Below are 26,803 nucleotides of genomic sequence, written 5' to 3'. Positions count from 1 at the left end.
TTTTTAAATATTAAAAACACATTGTGATGCATACATACATGCTAAAACTTTATACTATTGTGTGTAATTAAAATAAAGAAATGAAATAAAGAAAATTTATAAGCTAAGAAGATACTTCAAGGCAATTTCTAACACAAAAATCTGAAGAGTCCCGATTTAAGATTGGAATACTAAATAGATGTTATAACATTGTAAATAGCTTAAATTTTATCTTTGTACATAGTAGTTAGCAATAAGGCTATAAAGATTTTTTCTAAAGATAATGTTACTTGTAGGACAAGTATCAAAATTAGAGGATGTGTCTTAGTTACTTCCTAAACTTAAGAAATTTCATTGCAAAATCATTCCAGCCACATAACAAACTTGTTGGCATAATTTACATTTTAAAAGTTATTGATGATAATTTTAGAATATAATAGTTATTTGAATTATATATATATATATATATATATATATATATATATATATATATATATAATAATTAATTAAATTTTATCTACGTGATCTATACATGTATTTATTAAATGTTATGTGTTCCATATCTTCCTACAATATTTTCATTGAAAACATAAGAGGTTGATAAAAGCAATAAGTTTATAAATTTTGGGGAAAATAAAAAAATAAAGATAAAAATTAAAATAAAAACACCAATGCTATATATAAAAATAAAAAAATATACATATAAATATAATTTGTAATTTTTTTTTTTTTTTTTTTTTTTTTTCCGTTAAGTTATCAAGTAGGAACTAATAGACACGTATAAAAGTTAGAATAAACTGTTCTGAGAAATTCTTTGTGTGATAAAATAAATGACATTGTTTTATAAAATTACAACTACATAGAAATTTATTACTCCATAGTTTTGGTTATTTTTTTTATTTGATTTAATTATACTTTTTTGTCAAGTCATGTGACATGGGTAGAACAACATGGGCATTATAAAAATTTTACTTTAAAAATATTAAATAGGCATAAGATTTTGAGCATGGACTATATTATCAAGTAAATTTCATATTTTTTCTTTTATTCAATGACTTTTATGAATTAAACTTAGTAATATGGATATCAACTTTATCAAGGATACAACACTTTGTATGCATATTTATTTTTTAGATTTTGTTTAGATTCAATATAACTAGATAAAATTTTGTACAGAGTAATTGTATTTACCAAATAATTTTAATTTTTACCAAATAAATTTTACCAAATATTTTTTAATCTTTTCTCTATTAGATTAGCTGTTAACTTGAAATGAAAATATTATTAATATTGCACTCTTAAGTGGTATAACATAATTTTTTTTTGTTTTTTTTTAAATGAATTATTTCAAATTTCATATAACAGATGTAATTTATTATAGAAAAAATAAATAAGAATAATTTATTAGCCGCTTTTTGTTTTATTTCCAGTACTTATGTTATTGTATCAAATTCATTAATATATCCTACATAATCACTAAAATGAATAAGTAAAAATATTTATATGTGAATTTTTTTATTTTTTTTCTCTAGTCTATCTCTAATAGTAGAAATAGAGACCTAAAATGGCATATACCAATGTAGTATAGTTATATTTTTAAGAACTAATTTATATATGCTAAGAATATTAATTTTTAAAAGTTAAATTGAAATTTGAGTCTTTTGGTAAAGTTTCAACATGCTATCAAATTTACTAAAAATACGTTACATAAGCGGATCATTAAATAATATTAGAGTAATATTTATATTTTTATAAACACATATTAATTAGAAACATTGATTTGCAAAAAATAATAAAATAATATTAAAATAAATTATGTATCATTTTTCATACATAATCATAATTTGCATACATGATAACTGTAACAGGTGGCTATTTAGGCAAATAAAATATATTTTTAAGTATATCCAATCAAATTGATAGTTTAGAGGTGATGAAGGCAATGAGTCTAAGTAAAGCTACATTCTTTTTTAATGGTATTAAATGTATTAACTAATATGATACTAGAAGCTTTCTAACCATTATGTATGTATCAAGATTCATCCTTATCATTTTCAAAAGACCCTCTACTATTTGATATCCTTGTTAAATTTAGGAATGGAAGCAATATATGGATTTGCCTCACTACCTATTGTTTCTTGCATATAATACTTGTGTATGTATATATATGTACGTATATAAGAATAATTTTTTAATATATGTAAGACTAAATCAAATGAAAACTGTAAAAATGGAATATCATTATTTTTATTCTTGTCTTTTTTACTCTTTGAGCTAAATAACTTGAAAATTATATATATTTTTTTTAAAATTAATCCAAATAATTAAATTAAATTAAATTCTATCTTAAATTATAATTTTCTACCTCACTTATTTGTACATTCTCATATTAAGTTCTTTATTTATATGCAATGACCGCTTAAACTATATGGACAATTCTTTACTTTTTATTGTTTTGTAACTTGATTAAACTACATCAGCACAAACACCACAAAAGCTCAAAGAAAACCACAGCATACAGATTGGCAAACTTTAATTGAATTCTATGTTGTGTAAAAAAGGATCAAACTTGACATGATCCTAATCAATTTTGCATTTCACACTGTATGAATGCATGTCGTTATTTAAGTATAACAAATAATTTGTATGTCTACAATCACATTCAATTGCTAAGTCCTTCCAGATAGTTATTTTCAACAATAATACATGTTTGATTAATTGAGCATACGTGATTGGTTATTTATTTATTCTTGTATATGTTACCTTCTCGAATTTCACATGTGAAAACAGCTGAAATATGACCGATAAATTCAATGAGCAAGAAATTGATTGACATTTATTTTATATTTATTTTGTGCAAAAGCAACCAAAACTTTATAGATTGACTCCACCACACACATGTGGATAACTATATAGATATAGAAAGGAAATGGATCGCAGTGCTCACTCCAACAAAGACTGGAGGCACCATGGTCATACTCACCATGAAAAAAAGTTCGGAGAAGTCCCTAATTTCATTCTTAGGTCCCACCGAGATTCGAACTCGGGTATTTGGATTCAAAGTCCAAAGTCGTAACCACTGGACCATGGGACCTGGACGTGCGCATATTTGTACTATGTAAAATTTAAATTTTTTATACTTGGTTATCTCTCATTTAACAATTGGTTTGATTGTTCATTTTTCTCACCGAAAAATTACTTTCAGGATTCCTTATAAGACTTTATTTTTCTTACCAGAATTATTTAAAATATTTCTATTGTGTCACAAACACTCACCAGTAAGACTACGCACTAACGAACGGTCGTTCCCAGAAATTCGCACATCGTATTTAACTTTGAGAACACAGTCATTCGGTACGCATTGTGTCCTCGATTCCCATGCCCCCATGTTCCCACGAAGTCTCCATTCAGTTCCCAAGATGTTCCCACTATGTTACCGATGGGCCTCGAATATCGCTCCGCCCCCTTTCACCGCGCGCGGCGTCTGCGGGGTGGTGGGTGCGTGGAGGAGGTGGAGAAGGGAGGGAGTGCGTGATCCTTCGCCGTGTTGCGAAGCCAATGATATTGATTGATTACGAGTCTCGCAAGCGATTGATTCAATGTTTGTACACGCACACACATTGATCGACAGATAGATAGATCGATCAATGTTGGCGGACACTGCGAGGGAGGGGAGGGATCGGAATTAGGGTGCAACTAGCTTTGTAGTGCATATCTTTTTTAGCGTTTGAAGCCCTTATTCCCAGGGTTACACCCTTCCTGGGGTTGGGGTTTTGTCGCCGTTAACGAGGGTTTAGATATGGGTATTGGCTACTTCGATCGAAGGACAGGGCAATCGATTGGACTGCCGTTGTTGTTGATTCACATTTTTTGTGTCTAGATCGCTGGATTTAGGGTGGGCGGCGCTGCTTGATACGATGCCCACGGATCGATGTAGTGTTTGTGTTGATTATGAGAGAGAGACAATCTTGGTTCAATGGTGATGCGAATGTAGGGGTAGGGATAGTGTAGTGTTGTATTTTATTTTATTTCATTTCATGTTTTTAGGATTGGATTTGTGGATTAGATGATTTGGTTTTGGCTTGAGCAGTGGCTCTGAGTACGTGGTGAACTTCATGTAGACCCACTTGAACTTGAATCGGATGCTCTGGTTTTAATTAAGCGTTGGTTCGGGATTTTGATGGTTTTTAATCATCAGTGAGAGATGAAGCAACCTAGCTGGGGATATTATTGCTCCCCATTGGGTTGACACAAGTCGAAACTTGACATTAGGGTTGAATCGGAGGTCAGGAAGAGTTAGGGCAATGGATCGGGAGCATGAGATAAAGGAGCCAGTCTCGGATGTGGTGGAGACTGTGGCACCTGAACCCCCGGAGGATTCTGATGACGAAGCTCTTCTCGAGTATTTTTCTTACCGTGAAAAGCAGGCCAAGCTGGAGAGTGCCCGATGGGCAGGTTACTCTGAACATCAACCTGCAATGCAGATTCTGGATCTCCTCCAAGAATCCACAACGATCCTCCGAAAATACAACGTCATTCTTCTAATCCTGGGATTGTGCCTAGCAGTACCGTTATCCGCAATCCTTCTCTCTCATGTGCTGCTTCGGCTTCCCTTCATGGATCATTGGGTCAAAACGGTGCAATTCGCGGCGGAGCAAAGATTCAAGCAACACTCGCATCGAGCCGGATATAGAAGACTAGCGGAAATCTTAATGTCGAACATGGTGGACATTCCATTCTCGGCATTGTTCTCTCCTCTGCTCAAGGCAGGTGTAGCATACGTTGTAGCCGCCACCTACAGTCGTAAGAGACTCGAACTGGAGGAGGTGGTGGACGTTTTGCAAAGGATTTGGTTACTGCTTATGCAAACTTTCATGTGGACATGCGCTGTGTTCTTGGCCTTCGCCGCTGCATTTGCCTCACTATTGTGGTTTGCGTCTCATACGGGATCCATCTTCGGTATGACCACTTTTATTGTCGCAACTATGGTTGGACTCGTTCTAGCAGCGGGACTGGCGTATGCGAACGTGATGTGTAATCTTGCTTACGTGGTTACTGCTCTCGAAGGATCTCATGGTCGCCCAGCCCTAGTCCACAGCATTAATCTACTCAAGGGAAGGTTCGAGGTCGCTCTGTTGTTATTCCTCGTCACCAACGTGAACGCCACTCTGCTGGATGTTCTATTTGAGTTCCACATCATTCGCAACACGAATCCATCGGCTGCCCACGACAAATATTGGGAAGCGCCATTGCTCGTATGTATGCACTCATTTGTGTACCTCTTCGACGCCATTATGGTAAGTGTCTTGTATTACTTGTGCAAATCATCAGATTCAGACAATCGGTCAGCTCCTCATGCTGTAGAGGATCAAGCTAGTACTAGCGAACTTGCAGAGGAGAAATCACCATTAGTCGGGTGATAACCCATGGCTTTCAGTCCACCTTCCGCAGCGGATCGCTGAGATCTGACACACATGTACATTAATCTACCCATCATTTTGGCTCGAGCTAGGTTCTGGACAAAAGAACAATTTTTTTCTACCCTCTTCATTCAGTTCTCTTTCGTTGTCCTGTTCTGATTGAATGTGCATAGTCTTGTTTTTGCTATCAGTCGAGTATGCGTCAGTGTTGCCTTCATGAGCTGCTGAAGTATACATCCACTCCCGCACACTTGTCTATTCTTTAGTGTCGTTACTGTTTTAGCCCTCCCAAGCTCGTTTATGTTTATTAAGTTCGAGCTGTATCTTCCTCCTAGTGACCTCTTTCAATTCAATTGATCACAATCTTGGAACCAATCCAAACGATTAGCAGTGCTGACTCGTGATGCATTAAGGATTGATTGAGCTGAGCATGGCAGGTGGCCACGTGCACGGAGTGTGCTCTTGAGATCCACACTCATCCACTTTGATATTGATGTTCAACAAGTATTCTCACAGTAAAGCCTGCTATAACGACCCAAAAATCAACAGTAAAATCTCTAAAAAAAAAAACTATAATTTTTCTAAGCCATGTTCGATAAACTTTGGTGTTTTAATATTGTTTTCGGCAGGAGAAAAAATTCCCACGTTTAATGTAGTCTTGCTTCACCTGATTTGAGCTCATAATCTCCCTTCACTTCGGATCTTACTCCTGATGACTGTTGTGTGGGCTTCATCCTGTTGCATATGAAGCTTTGATTGCCATAAGTGTATACAATTAATTGAATTATAATGTTGTTCAACTGACTCTTTCATTTGTATGATGTCCTTTCACAATCCAGTTCGAAAGACTTTCAAGTATTCACTGCATTTTGTATAACATGCTCACTGTTATACTGCAAAGTTTACTTTGCATAAGAGTATTAATACGAATGTAATAAAATATGATTTTTTTTCTAGATGGGATACAATCAAATGTTTGGACAATACATATTTTGTTTCTAAAAAGCATTTTGGATCTTAGTCAAGAGTAACATGAGATTTAGTCTAACTATTTTATCATTTTACTTATAGTTTACAAATAATTTGATATGTGCACATGTCAAGTATTAGTGTTATCATAGTTGCCACCATAATTGTAACTAATACAAATTCTAAATACCAAACGAACACCATTTTATTTATTTATTTATTTTAAATCTAGATTTTTAACATTCTAACACTCAAAAATAAACCAGTCAATGAATAAACATATTAAACTATGTGCTATTAAACATATTGCCAACTATTCAATTATATAAATGTTCTAACCACAACTATTTGCGTTGTCAACTACATTTCATGTATTTCAATTGGTATCACTAAGCTCACGTCAAACAAGATGTGTGAAATACTTTAGTTTCAAAATGTAAACCAGGTATCACATAAACGTATTCAGAAAGGAAACGTCCTACAAAGATGTTACAAAGCTACAAAATCGTAAAACAAAAACTCTGCAGCTGTTTATTAGGGTTTCTGTGGGAGTGTGCACATCACACTTGTCTTTCAGAATTTGAATCGAAGTTGCTGCATTGGCATTGGAAATTCCGTCGAATTCTCGTGAAATTTGGTTTCCAAGGCCTCAAATCATTGTAGTGGATGCCTTCCAGGTACTTCAAACCGTAGAATAGCCATTGTTTATGAAAATTAGGTCACAGAAGTTTTTTTTTATCAAGGTCCTGATCAAGAATACTTTGCTCGTTCGTGGAGTGGATTTTAGGTGGAGTGTGTTTCAAATACTGTGTTTCAATTCCATCAGCAGGTGGACGTGGTTGCGGATTAGGTGTCGATTTGTGAATAGAACCTTGCAATTTTGCATCCTTTTTTGTCTTGCATCAACAACAGTTAGTCGAGCTGATCACCGTCAATTTCATGGAATTTGTCTTTTCAGCTCATGGAAACTAGACAACAGGTATGGTACGACAATAGATCTTCAGTGTACCTTACAGCTTAGACCTTCGGAAGGCGGGTATCTTTTTTCTGGTTGCACTTCATGTGTGGCATACAGGTTACAACATGTTGAGGCACATTGAAGTCCTGCGATCACTTCGCATCTACAGGGGAGCAAACGAATCACAGCATGAGGTGCAGAGTTTGAGAAGGAGAAGACGCGACCAGGTGGATTTGTTCAGTTATTGCCTAGTTCTGATTCACATTTACATTCTGGTTTCAATCCGTACACACACACACACACACACACACACACATATATATATATATATATATATATATATATATATTGATTGTATGGATCATCTGAGTTAAAATTGTTGCTTGAATTCCACTTTTTCATTGCTATATTCATGTGCTGGAATCCGAATGCGCTGAAAGCTGCAAGTATCAGGGACCCTGGATGTGGCAGCGCTGACAACGGTGCATCAGTGTGAGCACTTTCCTTTTACCTGTAATTTCAATTCGCATGTGCTTCAATGCAGGTGGCTTGATGAGGTTTGTTTCATTCGTCTACTGACCTTCAAATCGCTAAACCTTTTGTCTTCACTCGGCCGTTTTTTTCCCCTTATCTGTAGGGGATTTCATATCACCGAATTGACATCGTTGATCCTTCTCAAGGCCTGTTATTTTGCAAGAATTTTACATCTGTAAACTTCACCTTGCTATTGTGAATTTTATTTTAATTTCTTCTATTTCTAGTGTATCATATTCATATCTTACACGTCATATCTTACCTGATGTTGTGATTGGTGTTTACTAACCGCTCCTCACTAATTGTGTTACTTCCTTACATTTTAGCCTGCCATCAGACGAACCAGTTCTAAGGTTGGTCTGACGTCGTTATAGCTCAAGTCATGTGTGCTCTTGAGCCAAAATAATTTAAAAATAATTTTAAAAATGTTATATACGAAAAGTGCAGACGTAGAAGATCAAGTTGTATGTCTGCTTATATATAAAAAAAAAAAAATGGTGTCTATTCGTCTACAAAAATCATCGATTGGCTGAGGTTGTTAGCACTCAGCTCTCTGCGGGGGGCTCTGTCGGTGTCATTGGGCACTGTTCACACTACAGCCTCATGTTAGATGGCCAGAGTCCTCTGCACGGTGATTCGTCTGTGTCATTAGGCCCCGCTCACACTGTAGTTCCATTCACACTGAAGCTTCGTGCTATGTGGACAGGGTTCTCTGCAAGTGTTCTCGGATCCCGTTCACACTGCAGCTTCATGCTTGACAAAACAACTCCATTCATAGAGTTTCCTTGTTCACTATGACCGCTTTTACACCGCAGCCTCATGCTCGACACACTCCCTTTTTCATATTTGAGGAGTAATAAAATGTAATATCATTAATTATGTTACAAAAATAGAAAAAAATGTTTTTAAATATTTGAATATATATATATATATATATATATATTTGTATAGAGAGAGAAATACAAAGAAAGACGTCTAAATATAAATCAATAATTAAATAAAAATGCAAACAATAGAATAAAAAAAATCAATGCATAATTGTTTCATTTGGCTTGCTAAATGAGCCTCTTCTAATATATTATATACAACTCATATGTATTGTACGACTATATTATATGTATTATATAGGGTTAGTTGGTTAATTAATCTCCTAAAATCGACAACGTTCAATGATCAATTACAATTCTGAAACTAATTCTATTCTATGATGCATGTTTAATAACTTATGATTTATATCATGTTTTGAGCGTGTCACCTTTAATAACTAATTATCTTTGATAATTAATAATTTTTCTCGCAAGTGATGATATTAATCAATTGGGAAACATTGTACATTTGAAGCACATCGTCATAAGGAGAGGATTGAACGGCGTCTGTCCAGCTCTGCGAGAGCCCTAACTTGTGGACCGTTGAGGGTCCAAAACTGGCGGGAATTCCCGCCATTTCTTTCAAAGTCCCGCCACTCCAGATTGGCTCAGGCTCCCGCCTCATCGAAGCAATATAATGCTCGTAGACTGTCAAAGAGTTTCCATGTTCTCTCTCTCTCGTTCGGCGTCCCTGCAGTCCTCCTACTCTGACTATCTTCGCAGCTTTGCTCAGATTCGAATTTGTATTCTGCATTTTCAGTTTTAGTTCAAGTTTTCTTTGCAGTTTCAGTTTTAGCGATGGCGCGTACGAAACAGACTGCCAGGAAGTCCACGGGAGGGAAGGCGCCTCGGAAACAATTGGCTACCAAGGCTGCCCGCAAGTCTGCTCCTGCCACAGGAGGAGTGAAGAAGCCTCATCGGTACAGGCCCGGAACCGTTGCGCTTCGAGAGATTCGGAAGTATCAGAAGTCGACCGAGCTCCTCATCAGGAAGTTGCCGTTTCAGCGTTTGGTTCGTGAGATCGCCCAGGATTTCAAGACGGATTTACGCTTTCAGAGTTCAGCTGTCTTGGCGTTGCAAGAAGCGTCCGAGGCGTATTTAGTTGGATTGTTTGAGGATACTAACTTGTGTGCTATTCACGCAAAGCGTGTGACGATCATGCCGAAGGATATTCAGCTGGCGCGGCGCATCAGGGGAGAGCGTGCGTAGGCCTGTAGCCCCTCTCAGCCTCAAACTTCTACCCCTTCATCTTCCTGTGAAAGCTTCTGTACTTAATATGCTACATAGTTCGTGCCATCTCTCAGCTATGATGATTCGGAATTAGTGTAGTGCTAGAGAACGGTTAGGCAGGAGTAGAAGCCTTTCTTACCGTCTTTTTTTCCAGATAAATCCGTTTGTGTACATACCTGAATTACACTTGAGAGCTCACACACTGACTTCTGCTTCATTGTCTTCCTGAGGTGTCCATTAAAGAATCCGAGCAACTCCAACATTCCTAGATCGTTCTGCAGTGCACCTTCACCTCGAACCTTCAGTTCTTGTTCGAAGATGTGTCCATAGAACAACGATGAATCATTAAATTCTTTTGAACTTGGAATTATGGATCGTCTATATGAGTTCGCGTTGTTTAAATTTCATGTTAGCCCGAGGCAACAAGTCTGGTATCAGAATTGCTTGTGCAGATGGTTTGCCGAGCATGTTTCTAATACGAATGCCCTTCACCTGGATTGTCAGGCTATTCACAGACAGCGAGTCCTCCTTACAATATTTTATTTCTATTTGAATTGTAGCTCGCTTGATCCCTCGCTGACGAACGAAAAGTAATTGGCAGAAATTTATTCGTATATACATCACAAATTGCACGAAATATGTAACTAGCTTAATTAAATCTTTGTAACCAAGTTCTGAGAAAAGATAGTACCAAATAATTCTAAGGCGAAGTAACATAGAACACCTTTGACAAATAGACTATAATTTGCAGAGCCTAAGTTTGAACAACTCCTTAAGCACGTTTTCTTTGGAGCAATGAAGGCTATTCTAGTTAGGTCATGTTATTGGAGCCATACGGTCTGAAGTTTGATATCATGTGGTATGTGCTCGCTGTAGGTTTTTTAGTTTAATAACTTAATAGAAATCATCACATTGTTCTGAGATTGTTTTCTTTCCGGCTCTCTGGTCCTGCTTTGAACCACTATTGTCTACTGTCCTACAAGCTATACTCATTTTCTTCTAGTTGTTGCCACCTTGAGCAAGTGTATTAAAAATTTCAGGATCCACTTTTACTATTCATTTACGTGAACACTAATTTCGAAAAAGAAAAAAAAGTCATTTACTTTCTATTTTGGAAATTGATTCTTTGTGGCTGTTGAAAAAATATTGTTGCTGATTCTAAGAGATAAGCTTTTTTTTAGGTTATACAAGAAAAAAATGTATTCTATGTCAACTTTGTTTCTTATGATATTTGAGCTTACTATCTTAAATAAAAAAACCATCTAAACAATGAAAAAAATATAAATTAATTAATTAAATCAATTATAAAATTTAAAAGTTTTATTCTTTTATTCTCTCTTCCAGTCATAAAGATATCTTTATTATGCAATTAAGTGGCCTAATGGTAATAAAACAAATTTAAAACATCAACAACTAACATATTATTTATAAAATATTTAATTATGTATATTTTTTATATGGTATAATAAAAGTATATAGATTAAAATAATTATGTATCAAAATTTATAATATTTATCAACTTTAAGTTGACAATTTATAAAATTGTGGTACTAATCCTTAAATACTATTTAAATTCTAAATCTTCAATAAAAATAGGATATGTAAGAAAAATTGAATTTTGAAATCCATCTTCATAATACACTTTACAAGTTTATTTTAATTTTAATATTATTTTCTTGTGTTTAAAAAGACAAAATTAGTCGAAACACCTGCAACCATATATTAAGTTTTATACAATATTAATTTAATATTGTTGCTTTTAATCTACTAACAATAAACTAATGTTGATTTAGGAAGTTGTTAATGCCACATACCTCCCCCCTCCCCCCCCCTCGTTGCCACTTTATGACCCTATTAGTCTCGTCTCCACCATGTCTTAAATTTTCAGTTATTCTTGATAACAACTTTATTCAAATTCTCAAATTTGATGTATTCACTTGTTCAATTTTTATTTTTGATTGGAATAAATATTTGTGGTAATAAATATCACATCCAAATAATGTTAGGGATTGAGTCAGAATAATGTTTCAAACGACTATATTTCTATTTATAGAAATCAAAAATTCTATTTTTGATTGAATGTTAGAATAAAAATAAAACTTTATGAATTGCAGGATTTTCTTACATATATGAAAATGAAAAATTATTGTATATGTAGCTATGCGTATATTCTCTTTGTGGACAGTGTTTGCATATTATATCCTAGCATTCCTTTACCATTAAATTGTGAATTTAGAATAATAATAATGATGATGATGATGATGATAATAATAATTTTAATAATTAACTTACACAATAACTAAGCAATATGGTTTTCCTCTTAATTTTTTACATTACTTTTGTCATGCTGTATTTAATTTAAAAATTATCATATATTTGTACATACATAATGAAAGAAAATATGTCATAATATTATATTTCAAATATAAATTTATGGTTTTACTTCTTACATCCTTTAACTATAATTATTATTAATTTATTATTATCTAATCAACATGATTATCCAAATTTTTGGTGTATTTAGTTTCATTAAAATGAAATTACTATTAATTTTTAAAAAAATCAACTATTTTTTTAATTTTTTAAATTTATATTTTTATATGTTCAGTGTCTGTCTTACTTCAAAAAATGTTAAACAATACATTTGGAAATATATTTTGCATGCATTTGAACAACTTATACAGCAGTTTTTACTTATTGCAATTGTTTATAAAATTAATTTAATATATAAAAATAAAAAACATTCTAAATATATTTTCAAAAACTTGTAGTTTTTCTACCCAACATTAAATCTTATATCAAGTTTCATCCACATAAGTTTTTATGTGCATCCTATTAATGTATTTTAAAATTATATTACTGTGAACAGATATATATATATATATATACATATATATACACATCCCCATATACACACACATATTAAAACCAAATAATCATATATTACCATCTCATTGTAACTTGAACTTCAATAATTACAAATAAGTTTTCAACTAAAAATCAAAAAATAAACAAGTGAATACATCAAATTTGAGAATTTAGATAATGTACTAACATACAAAATTTTATTTCTAAAAAAAACAATTTCAAAAAATATTATAAATTTATCTTCTTTAGATAACTCATAGAGGAACATTGATTTATTTAGAGCATAAGTATCTATCACCTATTTTAGTTTCTTGTGCATATATATGTTATATTTCAAATATTTCAAGTCCACCTTTAATGATTTCATTTCATTGTTATTTTTATTCTTTTTGTAAATACTTATAATTTTAGATTTTTAGAGATATTATTTATGTAAACCAATCTATGAAAATTTTGTGTATTTTAAACTATGTAAGTCAAAGAATCACCAGATTTGAATAAGATCAAATAAAATTATATGTAATATTTGATCTATGGCAATTGCATTCAAATACTACATGTTTTTAATAATATTTCTTAATGCTACAGGTTTTCATCAATAATCCTAGTGAATCTTCGTAAAATTATTTTTGAAACTACTGGGTTTTATCATTTTCAAAAATCATGAAAAACAACATCTTGAAGCTTAGAATACATTTCATGTGCTGACTCATCTCAGAAACCCCTCTTTGGCGCCAAATGCAAACCTCCAGGTGGCAGCCACGTCAGACAGCTATTTATGCCATGTGGACATGCTCTAGATTAGTATTCAAGCCTTCATAGACATGCTAATTATATCCAGTACTTATCTAGTTTAAAGTTTAAAGTTTACCCCAATTGGGTTTCATATTTAGGTCACTTGAAATAATAGGAGATAACTGTATAAATGTGACTGATTGGTCAATAAAGCCTTAATATAACATAATATTTTTGCACAAATTATATGCATATGCATATGCATATATATATATATATATATATATAACTTAGTAAGAGTTAATTTCAAGAATTTAATATATATATTTTAGATGACATCTTTATTGTGTGTGTGTTCCTGTATATAAATTGAACAGAACTTAGTTGATTCATTTGAACTTTGTTATTTGAAATCAACAGTCATGATGTTTTTACTTACATGAATAGAGACACTTTCTTACTTGTAAATTTAAATTTATTATTTCTTTCTTCTTTTTTCTTTATATATATATATATATATATATATATATAAATGTGTGTGTGTGTGTGTGTGTATTTGTATATTTATATGTATTCTAACACTAATTTATTAAAATTTTGAACTTTGTTTATTTGATTTAATATTTTGTGTCATTAATTGTATTATTTGTATTCATTAAAATTATAATGCTTTGAATAATATTTGAACATCATTTTTTAATGTTTTAAAATACAACTCAAGAATGTAAAACTTGCATGGTATCTTTTTACACACACACACACACATACATTTTTATATATATATATATATATATTAGACAAAATGTAAAATTGATGCATATATCACAAGTCAATTGAGATATTCCCAATGTTAATCTTCTTATCTTATTTTATTTACGAAAATAATTCTTTACAACATGCATATATAAATATATAACACGTGAGTTGGAATATATTTTATTAAATTTAGTGTACACAAAAAAATGAACCATCCTCCTATATTCAAAGACCCATAATAATGTATCATTATACTAATGTCGTACCTTTTTATATTGGATATTAGAACATTAATGCTAAAACGCAAATACAAAAAAATCTATGTCAAGATGTTAAAAGCATCATGACAAGATCAATTTACAGAAATCACTTATACTTTTTCAAACTCTAAGCATTAAAAAGTAAAGACCTAAAGTTATACTAAAATTAGATACTAGGAAATACAATCACAGATTAAAAATAAAAACAAACTTTACAGTTGGATTTTGATTTGTCTTAAAACCAAGTATAATAATTGTAAAATTTATTGAAATATGATATTAGTGTGTTATGAAATGTTCTAATCGTAAGTTGCATGTGTTAAAAAACTACATTCGACTTATGTTTCTCTTTACATATAAGTATATAATAATTAATTGATAAATGGTTTTTAATTGAAAATAACTTTACTTGAATTGGGGTCATGCAATTTTATAACTTTGAGATTAAAGACATGTATGAGAGTAAGAGCCCGCATGGGCTCTATTGAGATTGCTTCTTCATCAGCATGCAAGCATTGATTTGAGACATAAGTGCAAAGATTGAAGCCTATTCCATTTCTAGTTCAGAACAAAACTCTTAAGAGCTGAGGTGTTTTTTTTTTTTTTTTTTTTTTTTGAAGAATTCATGACAAATAATAGGACGCCACAAGTTTAGACTAGTGTGACTTCTTGTTCAAAGACAAAGGCTATTATTCTCTCATTTGTTATTCAATTCACAAAGCCTATATTTGGATTTATTTCTTTAAATATGACAATATTAGGGCAAAACATGAAGAGCTTCAAAAAAATGGATAAAAGCACCTGCACTTGTGAGGCTAACTTCTTTTTATTGCTTATAGACCCTTGCATGTATGATATCAATAATTGCAAAATGGTGTGTTGAACAAAAATAAATGTAATAAAATTTTATTACTGGATTGAAATCATAGTTATGTAACATGCAGATTCAACATGTTTAATTTTGGTATTGATTTCTTTGTATGTTTGAGCAAATACTACGAGCTATGCAAGCATTACTAGTTAAGATATATAAATTATGTAGAGCACCTTTATATTTCTTTGCATTCTTATACATACATCTAAAATTTACATATATACACACATACATACATACATGCATACATCAATTTTAATTTACGTTGATTGGTTAACATTTCATTGATTTCTTCGTTATGTAAAATTCATCCTTTCTAGTACAAAATAAATTATCTAAAATTAAAAACAAAAATCATTTTGCAACACACAAATGAATAGATGAAGTAAATTCACACATTCAGAACTTCCTGAAAGCAATGAAATTAATAATTTTAATAACAATAAAAGTGTATGTTTTAAGGATCACTTTACAGAGCTTACTATATTTGAAAGCACAACAATGAAAACTTCCACACAGTTAATGAGTGAGTAACTTACAAATAGATGCAATGTGGGGGAAAAACCCAAACCCATAAATTCGATACCCATGAATGCAGACAATCAATATGCATTCATTCATTAAATGAACCAAAGGACCCACGTCTGAACACAATCAGAGCCATATGGGAGAAAGAAAAAAAAAAGAAAAAAAAAGGGTCAATAGGGGCGTTAGAGTTAAAGTAAGAGGCTCAGAAGGGCAGCAGCACGGCACAGCACCGTCACTAAAAACAAACACTCTTACATCACACACCTCAAAGTACTTGAAAGCCCTAAAAGACGACGCCGAGAAAATAATAATCTGGCATCCTCGCAAACAGTCAGTGTCCCGAAGGCTGAGCACAGAAACGCACACTCCAACCTCTCAATCACTTAATCCCAATGGGTTACAATAATAAGCACTCCTCCCCAGCAAAACAGGGTCTGATTAGTGAGAATTGATTAGTGACGTGATTAGTGAGTGGTTAAAATAAAAAAGCGGGATTATCAAGGCCAAGGGACGAAGTCAACCCGACGGCCTCTGCGGGAGAGACAGAGATCGCAAGCCAACGCGACACGGCTCGCGCCCACATTTCCAGATTCGCGACGGTGAATCAGAACCAATAGCGGCGTAATTACCGCCGCAGCACGTACGCAGCGCCAATGCGGAGCATCAGGACGCGAAATTCCTCAGAGCAGGAGACCATCGCACGTCCCAGAAGCGCGAAAGGATCTGGGTTCTGTCGCAACCACCAGGGGCCAGCTTGCGGCAGAGACAGCGAGCGAGGGAGCGAGGGAGCGAGAGAGTCACAAACTGCATGTGCCCCCGATTACCCGTTATGCAGCAGCAGCAGAACGGCAGGGAATGGCACCCATGCGATAGCCGCATCTAAGAGTGCATAAGGGTATACCGTATCGAAAGGAATAACTTCCGAAGGGTGCGTATGGTTCGGAGAAAGCGACAGTAAGTGTGGGCTTGAAGACTGTGGTACTTCTGTAAAATCCGTCCCCCCATCGTACAAACTTCCCTGCCACGCCAACTCTTGCAATGCACCACCCAGGTAGATGCAGCGGAACCACGCTGCGCAACCACCTTCCTCCCCTGCTTGCTTGCTCCATTTCAATTTATGAAACATATTCTAGTTCTTGTTTTTGTTCATATTTCCGACTATCCCTACACCTAACCATCGCTCGCTGGTAATAGACTTCAGCTGGACGCCGCTTCTGTGAGGAAACGTAGAAGAAGCGACTGGTCGTGGTTGGAAGCATTTGAGGGAGTGTTCGGAAATCGCGGTTTGCAAGGTAGGTGTGTCGATTGCGGCAGCTCCGGGAATTTAATTTCTGCATTTAGCTTTTCTGGTTCTTGTGCCCTAATGTTTTGCTCAGTTCTGTAGTCACTCGCTTCTCCCCTTGACGCCTCTTTGAGGAGCTCCCGGAGCCCTAACCGAGAGAGGTTTGGCGCGACATCTGAGACGAGACTGGTCTACCGTAGGAATGCTGAGGCAATGGGACTGCGGGGTGGAATTCAGCTGAGTGCGCTTGGTGGTGCGGGATCGTAGGTTGAGAGATTTGTGGCGTTCAGTCGTTGCAGGAGGATGGAATTGTGATTGAAGTTGGTAGTGTGCAGCTGTGAAGTGAGTCTGGGTGAGAGGAGGTAAATGGGGAAGTCGGGGGATACTACGAGAACATGGTGCCGAATGGTGTCGTTCCAATGCAGCTGTGGTTACGAGGGGTTTGCACTTGAACGTTAGGGTCCGAGGTGGTTGAGATCCATTCGTTTGAAGCGCACAATGCCCTGAACTGTGGGGCTGTGGAGGATTTGTGGAGTGTGGGGCATGCACCTCGTGTCTGCTGAGTTTCTTGCAGTGGAGCTGCAATGTGTCGTATAGTCACGGGTTTGGTATCGGCGTTGTGAAATGCTAGGCCGCGCATCTCGGCGGCGGTGGGTGGGTGGGACTGGTTACGTTCGCTGTAGTTTCGCACACCCCAGCCAGGAGTGGGCGTTCGCTTCTGGGCACACGCAGAGCGCAGCGAAGTGTTGGGCTGTGGCGTGGCGGGTGCGGGATGTGTTGCGAGTGGCGGTGTGGGGTGCTAAGGGTCGTCGGCTACTGCGTGGGACAATTGCTGATATTTTCCGTTACAGGTGCACACGTGCTGTACGAATAGCGGCCTTTGGACATCTCATCGAATAGCGACCTCAGCGATGCTGGTTCTGTGCTAGGGTGAAAGGTGGTTGATGATATCTCGTGGAGCGTGTGGATGGGAGTAGGGTCGATCTTAGGTCAGGATGGTTTCTGAGGTGTAGTGCGTCGGTGGACGAGCACCGAGTAGAATGGTCTGGGATCCCTGCAGAAATGACATTGTTCCCGCGGCCTAACGAGGTGACGATGTGTGCAGGGTTTGGGGGTGCTAGGTTGGGCCGGCACGTTTGTGGGGGAGGAATTGGTGGGGTCGTGGATCATTTGCGAAGAGGCGCTGACATTGGCGCAGGTTTAGGTGGCACCAGATTGGGAGTGAGCAAGAACGGAGCCCGCTCCACTCCATTTTGGTAGATGCAAGGTGTGCAAGGCCGCGGTGGCGGTGAGGTGCGTATAGTGGTGGAAGTGGGTGCACGGTGAAATGACGACGGAGAGCCCGGTTATGATGATGGGCGGAGGGATGAGGGGGAACATGGGAGGTCCAGGGGAGGGGCTGAGGGGCGGGAGCGGAAGCAATCATGGTAGCTCGCAGGATCTGGATGGAGTGAGTGAGTTGGGTCGTTTGCTGAAAGGGCGGACGAGGTTCGACAACATTTTGAATTCTGGACACGTACCGCAACGAAGTGGCAGTGCTCCTCCCAGCGTGGAGGGGTCGCTGGCAGCGATGGGAGGGCTGTTCGACATGCCGTCGAGCCCGAAAGGCGGGCACGGCGGTAGCCTGCAAGCAGGGGAGGAGGAGGGGTTGAATTCGGAGGAAGCGCAGCGCGCAGATCCCAAGTATTTGGTGTATTACTATAGCAACATCAACCTGAACCCGAGGCTGCCGCCACCGTTGATATCGTGGAACAACTACCGGTTGGCGCAGAGGCTGCAATCGGGAATGGGAGCTGGGGGATTCGGGGACAAGAAGAAACTACGGTCGATGGACGACAGCAGCAGCGGCAACAGGTCGTTGTTCTCGAGCCAGCCGCTACTGCCGACGCACAGAGAGGAGCCGGAAGCTCTGGAGGAGGACAATTCACCGGTGAGCGCCCTTGCGAGAACGGCGTCTAGCGACTGGGCAGAAAGAGAGAGAGGCGATGGGTATAGGGGTCAGTCGTCGGGGCTGGGTCCCCGCCCCAAGAGCCTGGTAGATCTGATTCAGGTACGTGAGACGGGGTGGCGCTGGAGCTGGTGACATGTGGAGTTTGCCGTGGGTGGGTATTGACATTCCGGGGGGGGGGTGACTTGGGTTGTCGGGAGCGGTGATTGAAGTGTGGGTGATCCGATGCGAGTGCGTGTGTACGAGAGGGATAAATCCAGGGCAGCAAAGTCGGGGTTGTGTGGTGACGCAGTGGCGAGGCAGTAGAATGGTGGTGAGTGGGGGGGGGGGGGTTGTTGGGGAGTGCAGTGCGCGTGTGTGTGACGAGAAGTGGGAACTGTGGGTGTGATGTTGGACAGGAGGACTTTCCCCGAACACCGTCGCCGGTGTATCACCTGTCTCGGTCGTCAAGCAGAGCCGCAAACGATGAGAGCGAAGCTGCGAACGCGGTGCTGGAGCTGCAGTTAGCCCATTTGCGGGAGTCGGGCGCGGCAGAGTCGAATGCCGTGGCAGGCGGGATGGGGTCTCGGAGTACGACTCCGATTCCCGGCGTATCGAGCCTGCACCAATCTTCGGGACCCGCAGCGCCAGTGCCGAGGATACCCACTCCCGAGATTTCGCTTGCAGGGACCGTCCGTTCCGCGAGTCCGAGTTTGGCGAGGATGGGCGGCGTATCAGGTAGGGGTGTGGTTTGTGGAGTGGGATGCGTTGGATGGTGGACGCGATTCTGGGGAGTGATGCGGTTGTGGGGATGGTTATTGTTAGGGATGTGGGGGAGCTGAGTGGCAAGGGGATGGATTGCGTTGAGGTTGGTGTTGGACGCGGGTGGGGGTGTTTTGGAGGATGACTTGGGTGGGATGGTTGGTTCAGCACTTGGGGGAGGAAGCGTATCTTTCTCGAGTTCGGACGGACGGGGAGTGGGGCTGGGTCGAGCCGCGAGTGCAAGCGCTGCGGACTTTGCCCAGATGACAATGCAGATGAGCAGGTCGGTGAGTGCGAGCACGGCGGATTTCGAGACAGCCTTCCAGGGGCTGAGTGTGTCGGATATGCAAGGATTGGCGGCGGCGCGGGAGGAAAGAGGGGTGCAGCAGCAGCAGCAGCAGCTGCTGCAACAGGAGCAACAGCAGGCGCGGCTGCAGCAACAGCAACAGACGCAGCGGCAGCAGCAGCAGCAGCGGGCTCAAATAGCTGCACAGGCACAGGCACAGGCACAAGCTCAAGCCGCGCAGGCAGCGCAGGTGAGGTGCACAGGTTTTGGTTTTAGGTGGTGGAGTTGGGATGGTGCAGTGGGTTTGGGAGGTGAGGGATGTGCGAAGTTGGTGGTGAGTGGGTAAGAGTTGCAAGTAGCGTGGTTGGCGACGCAGATGAGACTTATGGTTTGCACGTTTGCAGGCGTTGGCATATTCACAAGCTTTGCAGCAGCAGCTGTATTCGGGCGTGGAGTCTGGGTACCGGGGTCAGCCGAAGTTTGGTGTGGGTGGGATGGGAGGTCAACAAGGTGGTGCAGCGGGGCTCCAGGCGAACCTGGGGGCGAATACGAATCCAGCGGCAGCGAATATGTATGCTGCGGCTGCAGCGGCGGCCATGTACATGGCACAGCAGAATCCGTACTACCCAAGCATGAACTCCGCGAGCGTTTACGGTCCACAGTATGGGCTGGGTGGATACCCTATGAATCCTGCAATGCTGGCCCCGATGATGGCGGGGTACTCGCCCCCGGTGTTCGATCCCGCAACCGCAGCTGCCCTTGCGAGCATGGGCGTGAGAGCGGGCGTCCCCGGATCTCCTGCGCAGGCAGCGGTGGACATGCAGAATCTGTACAAGTATGCAGGCGGAGCATCGCCGCAGATGCACGATCCGCTGTACTTGCAGTACATGCGTGCGGCGGAGGAGGCCAGGGCAGCGGCGTTGGATCCTGCGGCGCTGAGGAATTACATGGGAGGAGGTCCCGTGGACATGGCGGAGGTTCAGAAGAACCAGCTGAATGCGATGCTGGGAGGGTACAGCGCGGAGCAGAAGTCGCAGTTTGGGAGGACGGGGTCGATGGGGATCCCGATCGCGAGCCAGAAGAGCGGGTCGGTGAGCCCAGGGTACTATGGCAGTCCTCCCGGAGTGGGGGTGATGCCATACAACAATTCGCCTCTGGCGAGCCCGGTGCTTCCGGGGTCGCCAGTGGGGGCGGGGAGCTTTGCGGTGCGGCGCGACGAGCGCAGCCTGCGGCTGTCCGGGGCATCGAGAACTAGTTCCGGGAACATGGGGTCTGCGAGCGGGACGACGTACGGGGGGTGGCAAGGGCAGAAGACGAGCGAGACGCCGGAGGAGACACGGGGGTCGACGTTGCTGGAGGAGTTCAAGAACAGCAAGACGAGACGATTCGAGCTGTCGGACATTGCAGGCCACGTGGTGGAGTTCAGGTATGGGCGGCGGCGGGTTGTATGATGGAATGTGTTGGATCGATGTGATGGTATGTGGGGCGCGAGGCTTAGAATGAGATGTGGGGGAGTGTTTTGGAGTGGAGAAGTGCGATGCAGGGATATGACGAGGGGGGGGGGGTGTTTGTCATGTTTGAGTGCAGTGCCGATCAGCACGGGAGTCGGTTCATTCAGCAGAAGTTGGAGACGGCAAGCCCGGAGGACAAGAACATGGTTTTCCAGGAGGTGCTTCCTCGGGCTCTGACGCTGATGACGGACGTTTTCGGGAACTACGTGATACAGAAGGTAGGAGGAGTTGGATGTGGAGGTGTGGGTTGTGAAGTAGTGGCAGAAACTGGTAGGATGTTGGCCATCCGGTTTGGGCTGGTGGAAGTGGTTGTGATAAGGGTAGCGTGGCAAGCGTGGGCGAGTTTTGTTTTGTGTTTGTGTGATGTCTGTGATGAAGGGTGGGAAGTTGACGTCGGTGTGTGACTGGGGCAGTTTTTTGAGCACGGCACTCAGCAGCAGAGGAGGGAGCTGGCGAGCCAGTTGGTGGAGCACGTTCTGACGCTGAGTCTGCAGATGTACGGTTGCAGAGTGATTCAGAAGGTAAGTCCCACTATTTTCATGGTGAAGTTGGTTTGTTGTTGTGATGAGGAGCGGAAGAACGGAAGGAGCAAGTATGTCACAGTCGAGCAGGGTTTGGACGCAGTGAGTAAACGCAGTTGGGACGTGGGATGTGGTGTGCGTGCAGGCGCTGGAGGTGGTGGACGTGGACCAACAGACGCAGCTGGTGTCGGAGTTGGATGGGCACGTGATGCGGTGTGTGCGGGACCAGAACGGGAACCACGTGATCCAGAAATGCATCGAATGCGTGCCACCCGCGAAGATTCATTTCATCATATCTGCGTTTTACAACCAGGTGGTGACTTTGTCGACGCATCCTTACGGATGCCGGGTGATTCAGGTGAACGAGCGGGACTTGAAGTGGTGGCGGTGGTGTGTGGGTGTGATGGTGCAGTATAGGGTGGCTTTGTGAGGAGGTGTGAGGCGTTGAGTTATTGGGTGATGAGGCGAGCTGACGGGTTGTGGTGTCGGGATTTGGATGGATTTCAGAGAGTCCTGGAGCACTGCACGGACGAGCAGAAGCAGAAGGGGATCATGGAGGAGATTTTACGTTCGACTTGTACTCTGGCCCAGGACCAGTATGGCAACTATGTGGTACAGGTGAGGGGCGTGACGGGTGGGTTGGCAGTGCATCGTCATGGACGGGATGCGTGGACAGGAAGTGGGAGTGCTGAGATTTCCGAGAGTGCATGCATGGAGACGGTTGGTTAGGTGATTTTGTGTGGGTCCATGGTTTGTGGTATGACGTGGAGTTAGCGGCGGTGCGTGGTAGTGGCGTTTTTTGGCATTTATGTTTCTCTGTGCGGGTTGTGCTGTTCAGCACGTGCTGGAGCATGGGCGAGATCACGAGCGAAGCGAGATCATCACAAAGCTTGCTGGGCAAATAGTGCAAATGAGCCAACACAAATTTGCGTCAAACGTGGTGGAGAAGTGCTTGGAGTACGGCGGACCAGTGGAGCGGCAGATACTGATCGATGAAATGCTGGGTCTGACGGACGAGAACGAACCGTTGCAGGTAGTGGATGAGGTGGAGTTGGCGGGGGTGAATTTGGTTGGTAGGGGTGGGTTGTGGTGGACGTCTTAGGAATGAGGCGCTGTAATGGAAGTCGAAGTAGGGTGAAAGTTCACAGTGGAAGGAGGAGCATTTGCGATTCGGTTTTCATGGCAGGGTGACTTGGTGACAGCGGGAGGAGATGATGTGTGCGGCATGGTGAATGGATGGGTAGGTGCTGAGGTAGACGGATTTACGGGGAGCTGATGTTGGTGTTGGGCGATGTTGTGCAGGCAATGATGAAAGACCAGTTTGCGAACTACGTGGTCCAGAAGGTGTTGGAAACGTGTGACGAGTCGCAGCGCGAGTTGTTGCTGGGTCGTATTCGGGTGCACCTGCATGCGCTGAAGAAGTATACGTATGGGAAGCATATCGTTGCACGGGTGGAGAAGCTGGTTGCCGCCGGGGGTGAGTTTTGAGTGTGGCAGTTTGCAGTGGTGTAGTCCGGCGGTGGGTTAGGATAGCAGGGCTGGTATTTGAAGAAGGAATAGGTGAATTTCAGGGGTTGGAAGGGTTGGTCGGGTGGTTTGTGCGCGCGGTAGTGGTGATTGAGTGAGTAGGGGTGATTGGATGAGCAGTTGTGTCCGGGAGGTTTTGAGGAGTGTGGAGGTGCAGACGAGGGATGGTTGTCTGACGAGCGTCAAATATTGTATACTGTAGTTTTTTGATTCGTATGACGACTCTGACTCTGACTCGCGGCTGTGCAGAGAGGCGGAGTGCTGCGTACATGGCAAACATGGCCAGTTGAGCGTGTGGCATGGAGGCGTTGGGCGATCGGTGGCGTGGGTGAAGGGTGATGGACGATGGGGTGTGGCGGCGGCGGAAAGATGTCAGTCTCTGGGTGTGCGCCGTATCATGATGGAGTGTGTTTGTGGTGTGGTGCGCGGAGGGCGGGCAAGCCGGAAATGGGAGGGGCAGCGGTGGGCGGGGCGGGGAGCATTTGTGAGCGGTAAATAGTGTAATAGTGTAGGATTGTAGTCAGATTGTGTTGATGGTTGAGAGGAGGCTGGGGGTCGGGCCATTGCAGGTCGGATCGGCATGCACGATGCGTGGGTTTGCGCCGGCGGTGGGTGTATTTATTTATGAGCAATGGATGGAGAGATTGGGTGGTGGGAGCGGCGGTAGGAATGGCGGTGTTGGTTGCGTGTCGGTGAGAGGCAGCCTTGGTGTGTCCCAGGTAGTGTGTGATTTCAGGTGAGGCAGTTGGACATGGAAGAGAGACGGTGTGAATGGGTACAGATCAGTTGTAGTGCGTGAAAAGAAGGGAAGGGTTGAGGCAGGAGTTAGCTGTAACGGGCGTGTATAAAGAGCAAGTGTCCTTCGTTCCAAAGTGTACAGACTGAACATGTGTAGGTCTTGTGACGAGACATTGGTTTTGAAGGATCGGAAGGTGGGTGGGTGGGTGTAGGACCCGTTCCAATCTTGCTAGTGCTGCTGTCGGAGGAAGGTTATTGTGCAGCAATTGGGCCAGGGCCCTCTTGATGTAAATAGGGCCCCTTTAAAGTGGAAGGGCCAGCTGGCCATGTCTTTATTCTTTTAGCCTGGTGCAAGCTCTTGTTGGTGACGCCAATGTTGGAGTTGGTGTGTCTGCTGCATGCACCACTTGAATTACATAAAGCTTTACACCTAAGAAGCTGGTCGCACAACGTCACCTTTTTTATTTCTGAAAATGATTCGGTGGTGTGTCTGTTACATGCACTAGACTGGAGCGCTGGAAAAGGAAATTTTGTTTTTATTTTTTTGAATGTGTGGTTTTTATCTTGTTTCTGTTGAGGTTGTTTTTATTTGTTGTTTATTGGAGGGTTTTTAAAAATTTGATCAAGATAGAGGAATATGTTTTGTGCTGCTCGGACTCCGTAGTCGCTTGTCAACTTTCAGTCGATTGAGTGCTTAATCTTCTTTGTCAATATTCTGATTCTTGTACTTTTACGTGAGTCTGTTGGTTTTGCACGTAGTCTCTGATATGTGTTCATGAGAATGGTGTTACTAGGAGTTTTGTTTTTCCTCCTGTAAATAGTTGAATGTTGTCTTTCAGATTGTTGATACAAATGTTTTGATGCCTTAACTTGGTTCATTTTTGGTTTTGGCATTTGCTTGTGTGACGTGGGTTAATTTAGCCTATATTTTTGTTCCTCTCGGTGCCAACTTAATCAAATGTTAAATTTGAAGTTATTGATAGAAAGTTATTGTTAAATTTTATGTTATTCCCTATCGCTTCTCTTTCCATATGCATTGCTTTCAGATTGCACCTTTCCTTAATATTTTACATCTCTTCAACTTAGCTAGATAGAAATATTGTTGTTGGATCTTTCAATCACTTGGTCGTTGTTGGACGTTTTTAGATAGTGCATGATTTAGCTCAACCACTTAGATTGTGAGTGTCAAAGATCATATGTTCAATTACGTATGAGTCTTCAATTGTGAGTGTTAAAGATCAATTGTTCAATTACCTATGAGTCGTTTGATTTGGTAGAAAAATTAAATTAAATTTTTGTATTTTAAAAAATGAACACCACATTTTGGTGACATGAAGGATGTAGTAATGAGAGATATTAAATATCCCTAAATATTCCTAAAGGATTACATGAAAGTTCTAGTTGAGTCAAGTCTAGCACTAGATTAAAATGAAATAAACAACTCACTTGTAAACAACAACTCACTTGTGTTTTGAATGATGTAGAGTTAAGTTGAAAAATGAAGTTAGAATAAGTTAGATCCGCTTAGAAGCTTAAGATACTAAGTCTAAGTAACATGCATTCCAAAGTGTAAAATAAAAAAATCCTGTAAGATTGTCTTTCAAAAATTATGATCTAAATAAAATCCTTGTCTTTTGTAGGAATAAAGAAAAATTTTAAAGACATATCAAAATGTTGTTAGAACATTAAATAGAGCAAGGACTTAAATTGCATCTAAAGTACAAAGCCTTTAATTTACTAGAAGAATACTTCATGCATATGATTAATCTAGCAGATCTTGGTATAATAAATAGCAAAATAAAGACTTAAGTAAGTATTCCAAGATCCAAGAATGTAAATTAATTCAGGGCTTTCGTTAGATAAGCCAATTTTTATTAAAACTTTATTGTAGATTGTGAGTATATTTCATTTACAAAGTATCCTCAAATACCCTAAATTAGTGCTTAAGATACATTAAAAATACACTCTTTGATTGTTCTATCAATAAATTTAAATTTAATATTTGATTAAGTTGTAAATTCTGGTATGCAATTTCACAACTTTCTATAGATAAAAAAACAATTATAAATAAAACTATAGATAAAATTATAAATAATATCTCTCATTACTACATCCTTCATGTCACCAAAATGTGGTGTTCATTTTTTAAAATACAAAAATTTAATTTAATTTTTCTACCAAATCAAACGACTCATAGGTAATTGAACAATTGATCTTTAACACTCACAATTGAAGACTCATACGTAATTGAACATATGATCTTTGACACTCA

The 26,803-nt window shown here is 40.2% G+C and overlaps 3 protein-coding genes, 1 long non-coding RNA gene and 1 other non-coding gene across 5 annotated transcripts; 3 read left to right on the top strand and 2 right to left on the bottom strand.

Moving 5' to 3' along the window:
- Nucleotides 1-3,001: 3,001 nt before the first annotated feature.
- On the bottom strand, nucleotides 3,002-3,073 carry TRNAQ-UUG (transfer RNA glutamine (anticodon UUG)). Its single transcript has one exon. It is a non-coding gene; the product is annotated as a tRNA-Gln (tRNA).
- A 1,210-nt stretch (nucleotides 3,074-4,283) lies between these two features.
- Nucleotides 4,284-5,399, top strand: LOC112285960 (uncharacterized). The gene has a single exon (XM_024527385.1). The coding sequence runs from the start codon at nucleotides 4,284-4,286 to the stop codon at nucleotides 5,397-5,399; it is 1,116 nt and encodes a 371-aa protein (XP_024383153.1).
- A 1,391-nt stretch (nucleotides 5,400-6,790) lies between these two features.
- LOC141045670 (uncharacterized) lies at nucleotides 6,791-7,887 on the bottom strand. Its single transcript, XR_012217972.2, has 2 exons — nucleotides 7,721-7,887; nucleotides 6,791-7,489 (listed from the first exon to the last, which is right to left on the bottom strand). It is a non-coding gene; the product is annotated as an uncharacterized LOC141045670 (long non-coding RNA).
- Nucleotides 7,888-9,352: 1,465 nt separating this feature from the next.
- Nucleotides 9,353-10,326, top strand: LOC112285416 (uncharacterized). Its single transcript, XM_024526233.3, has one exon. The coding sequence runs from the start codon at nucleotides 9,525-9,527 to the stop codon at nucleotides 9,933-9,935; it is 411 nt and encodes a 136-aa protein (XP_024382001.1). The 5' UTR covers nucleotides 9,353-9,524; the 3' UTR covers nucleotides 9,936-10,326.
- A 6,268-nt stretch (nucleotides 10,327-16,594) lies between these two features.
- On the top strand, nucleotides 16,595-24,968 carry LOC149988415 (pumilio homolog 1-like). Its single transcript, XM_090252301.1, has 13 exons — nucleotides 16,595-17,028; nucleotides 17,172-17,269; nucleotides 18,365-19,309; nucleotides 19,606-19,924; nucleotides 20,117-20,484; nucleotides 20,639-21,660; nucleotides 21,822-21,963; nucleotides 22,159-22,266; nucleotides 22,412-22,624; nucleotides 22,774-22,884; nucleotides 23,105-23,299; nucleotides 23,569-23,743; nucleotides 24,043-24,968. Exons 3-13 carry the CDS (start codon nucleotides 18,587-18,589, stop codon nucleotides 24,081-24,083), a joined length of 3,417 nt encoding a protein of 1,138 aa, XP_090108427.1. The 5' UTR covers nucleotides 16,595-17,028; nucleotides 17,172-17,269; nucleotides 18,365-18,586; the 3' UTR covers nucleotides 24,084-24,968.
- The last annotated feature ends 1,835 nt before the right edge of the window (nucleotides 24,969-26,803 follow it).

Source organism: Physcomitrium patens, chromosome 8, assembly GCF_059467195.1.
Source record: "Physcomitrium patens ecotype Gransden chromosome 8, ASM5946719v1, whole genome shotgun sequence".
Classification (NCBI taxonomy): Eukaryota; Viridiplantae; Streptophyta; class Bryopsida; order Funariales; family Funariaceae; genus Physcomitrium; species Physcomitrium patens.
The sequence above is the reverse complement of the archived record's forward strand: the minus strand, read 5'-3'. Positions and strand labels throughout refer to the sequence as shown.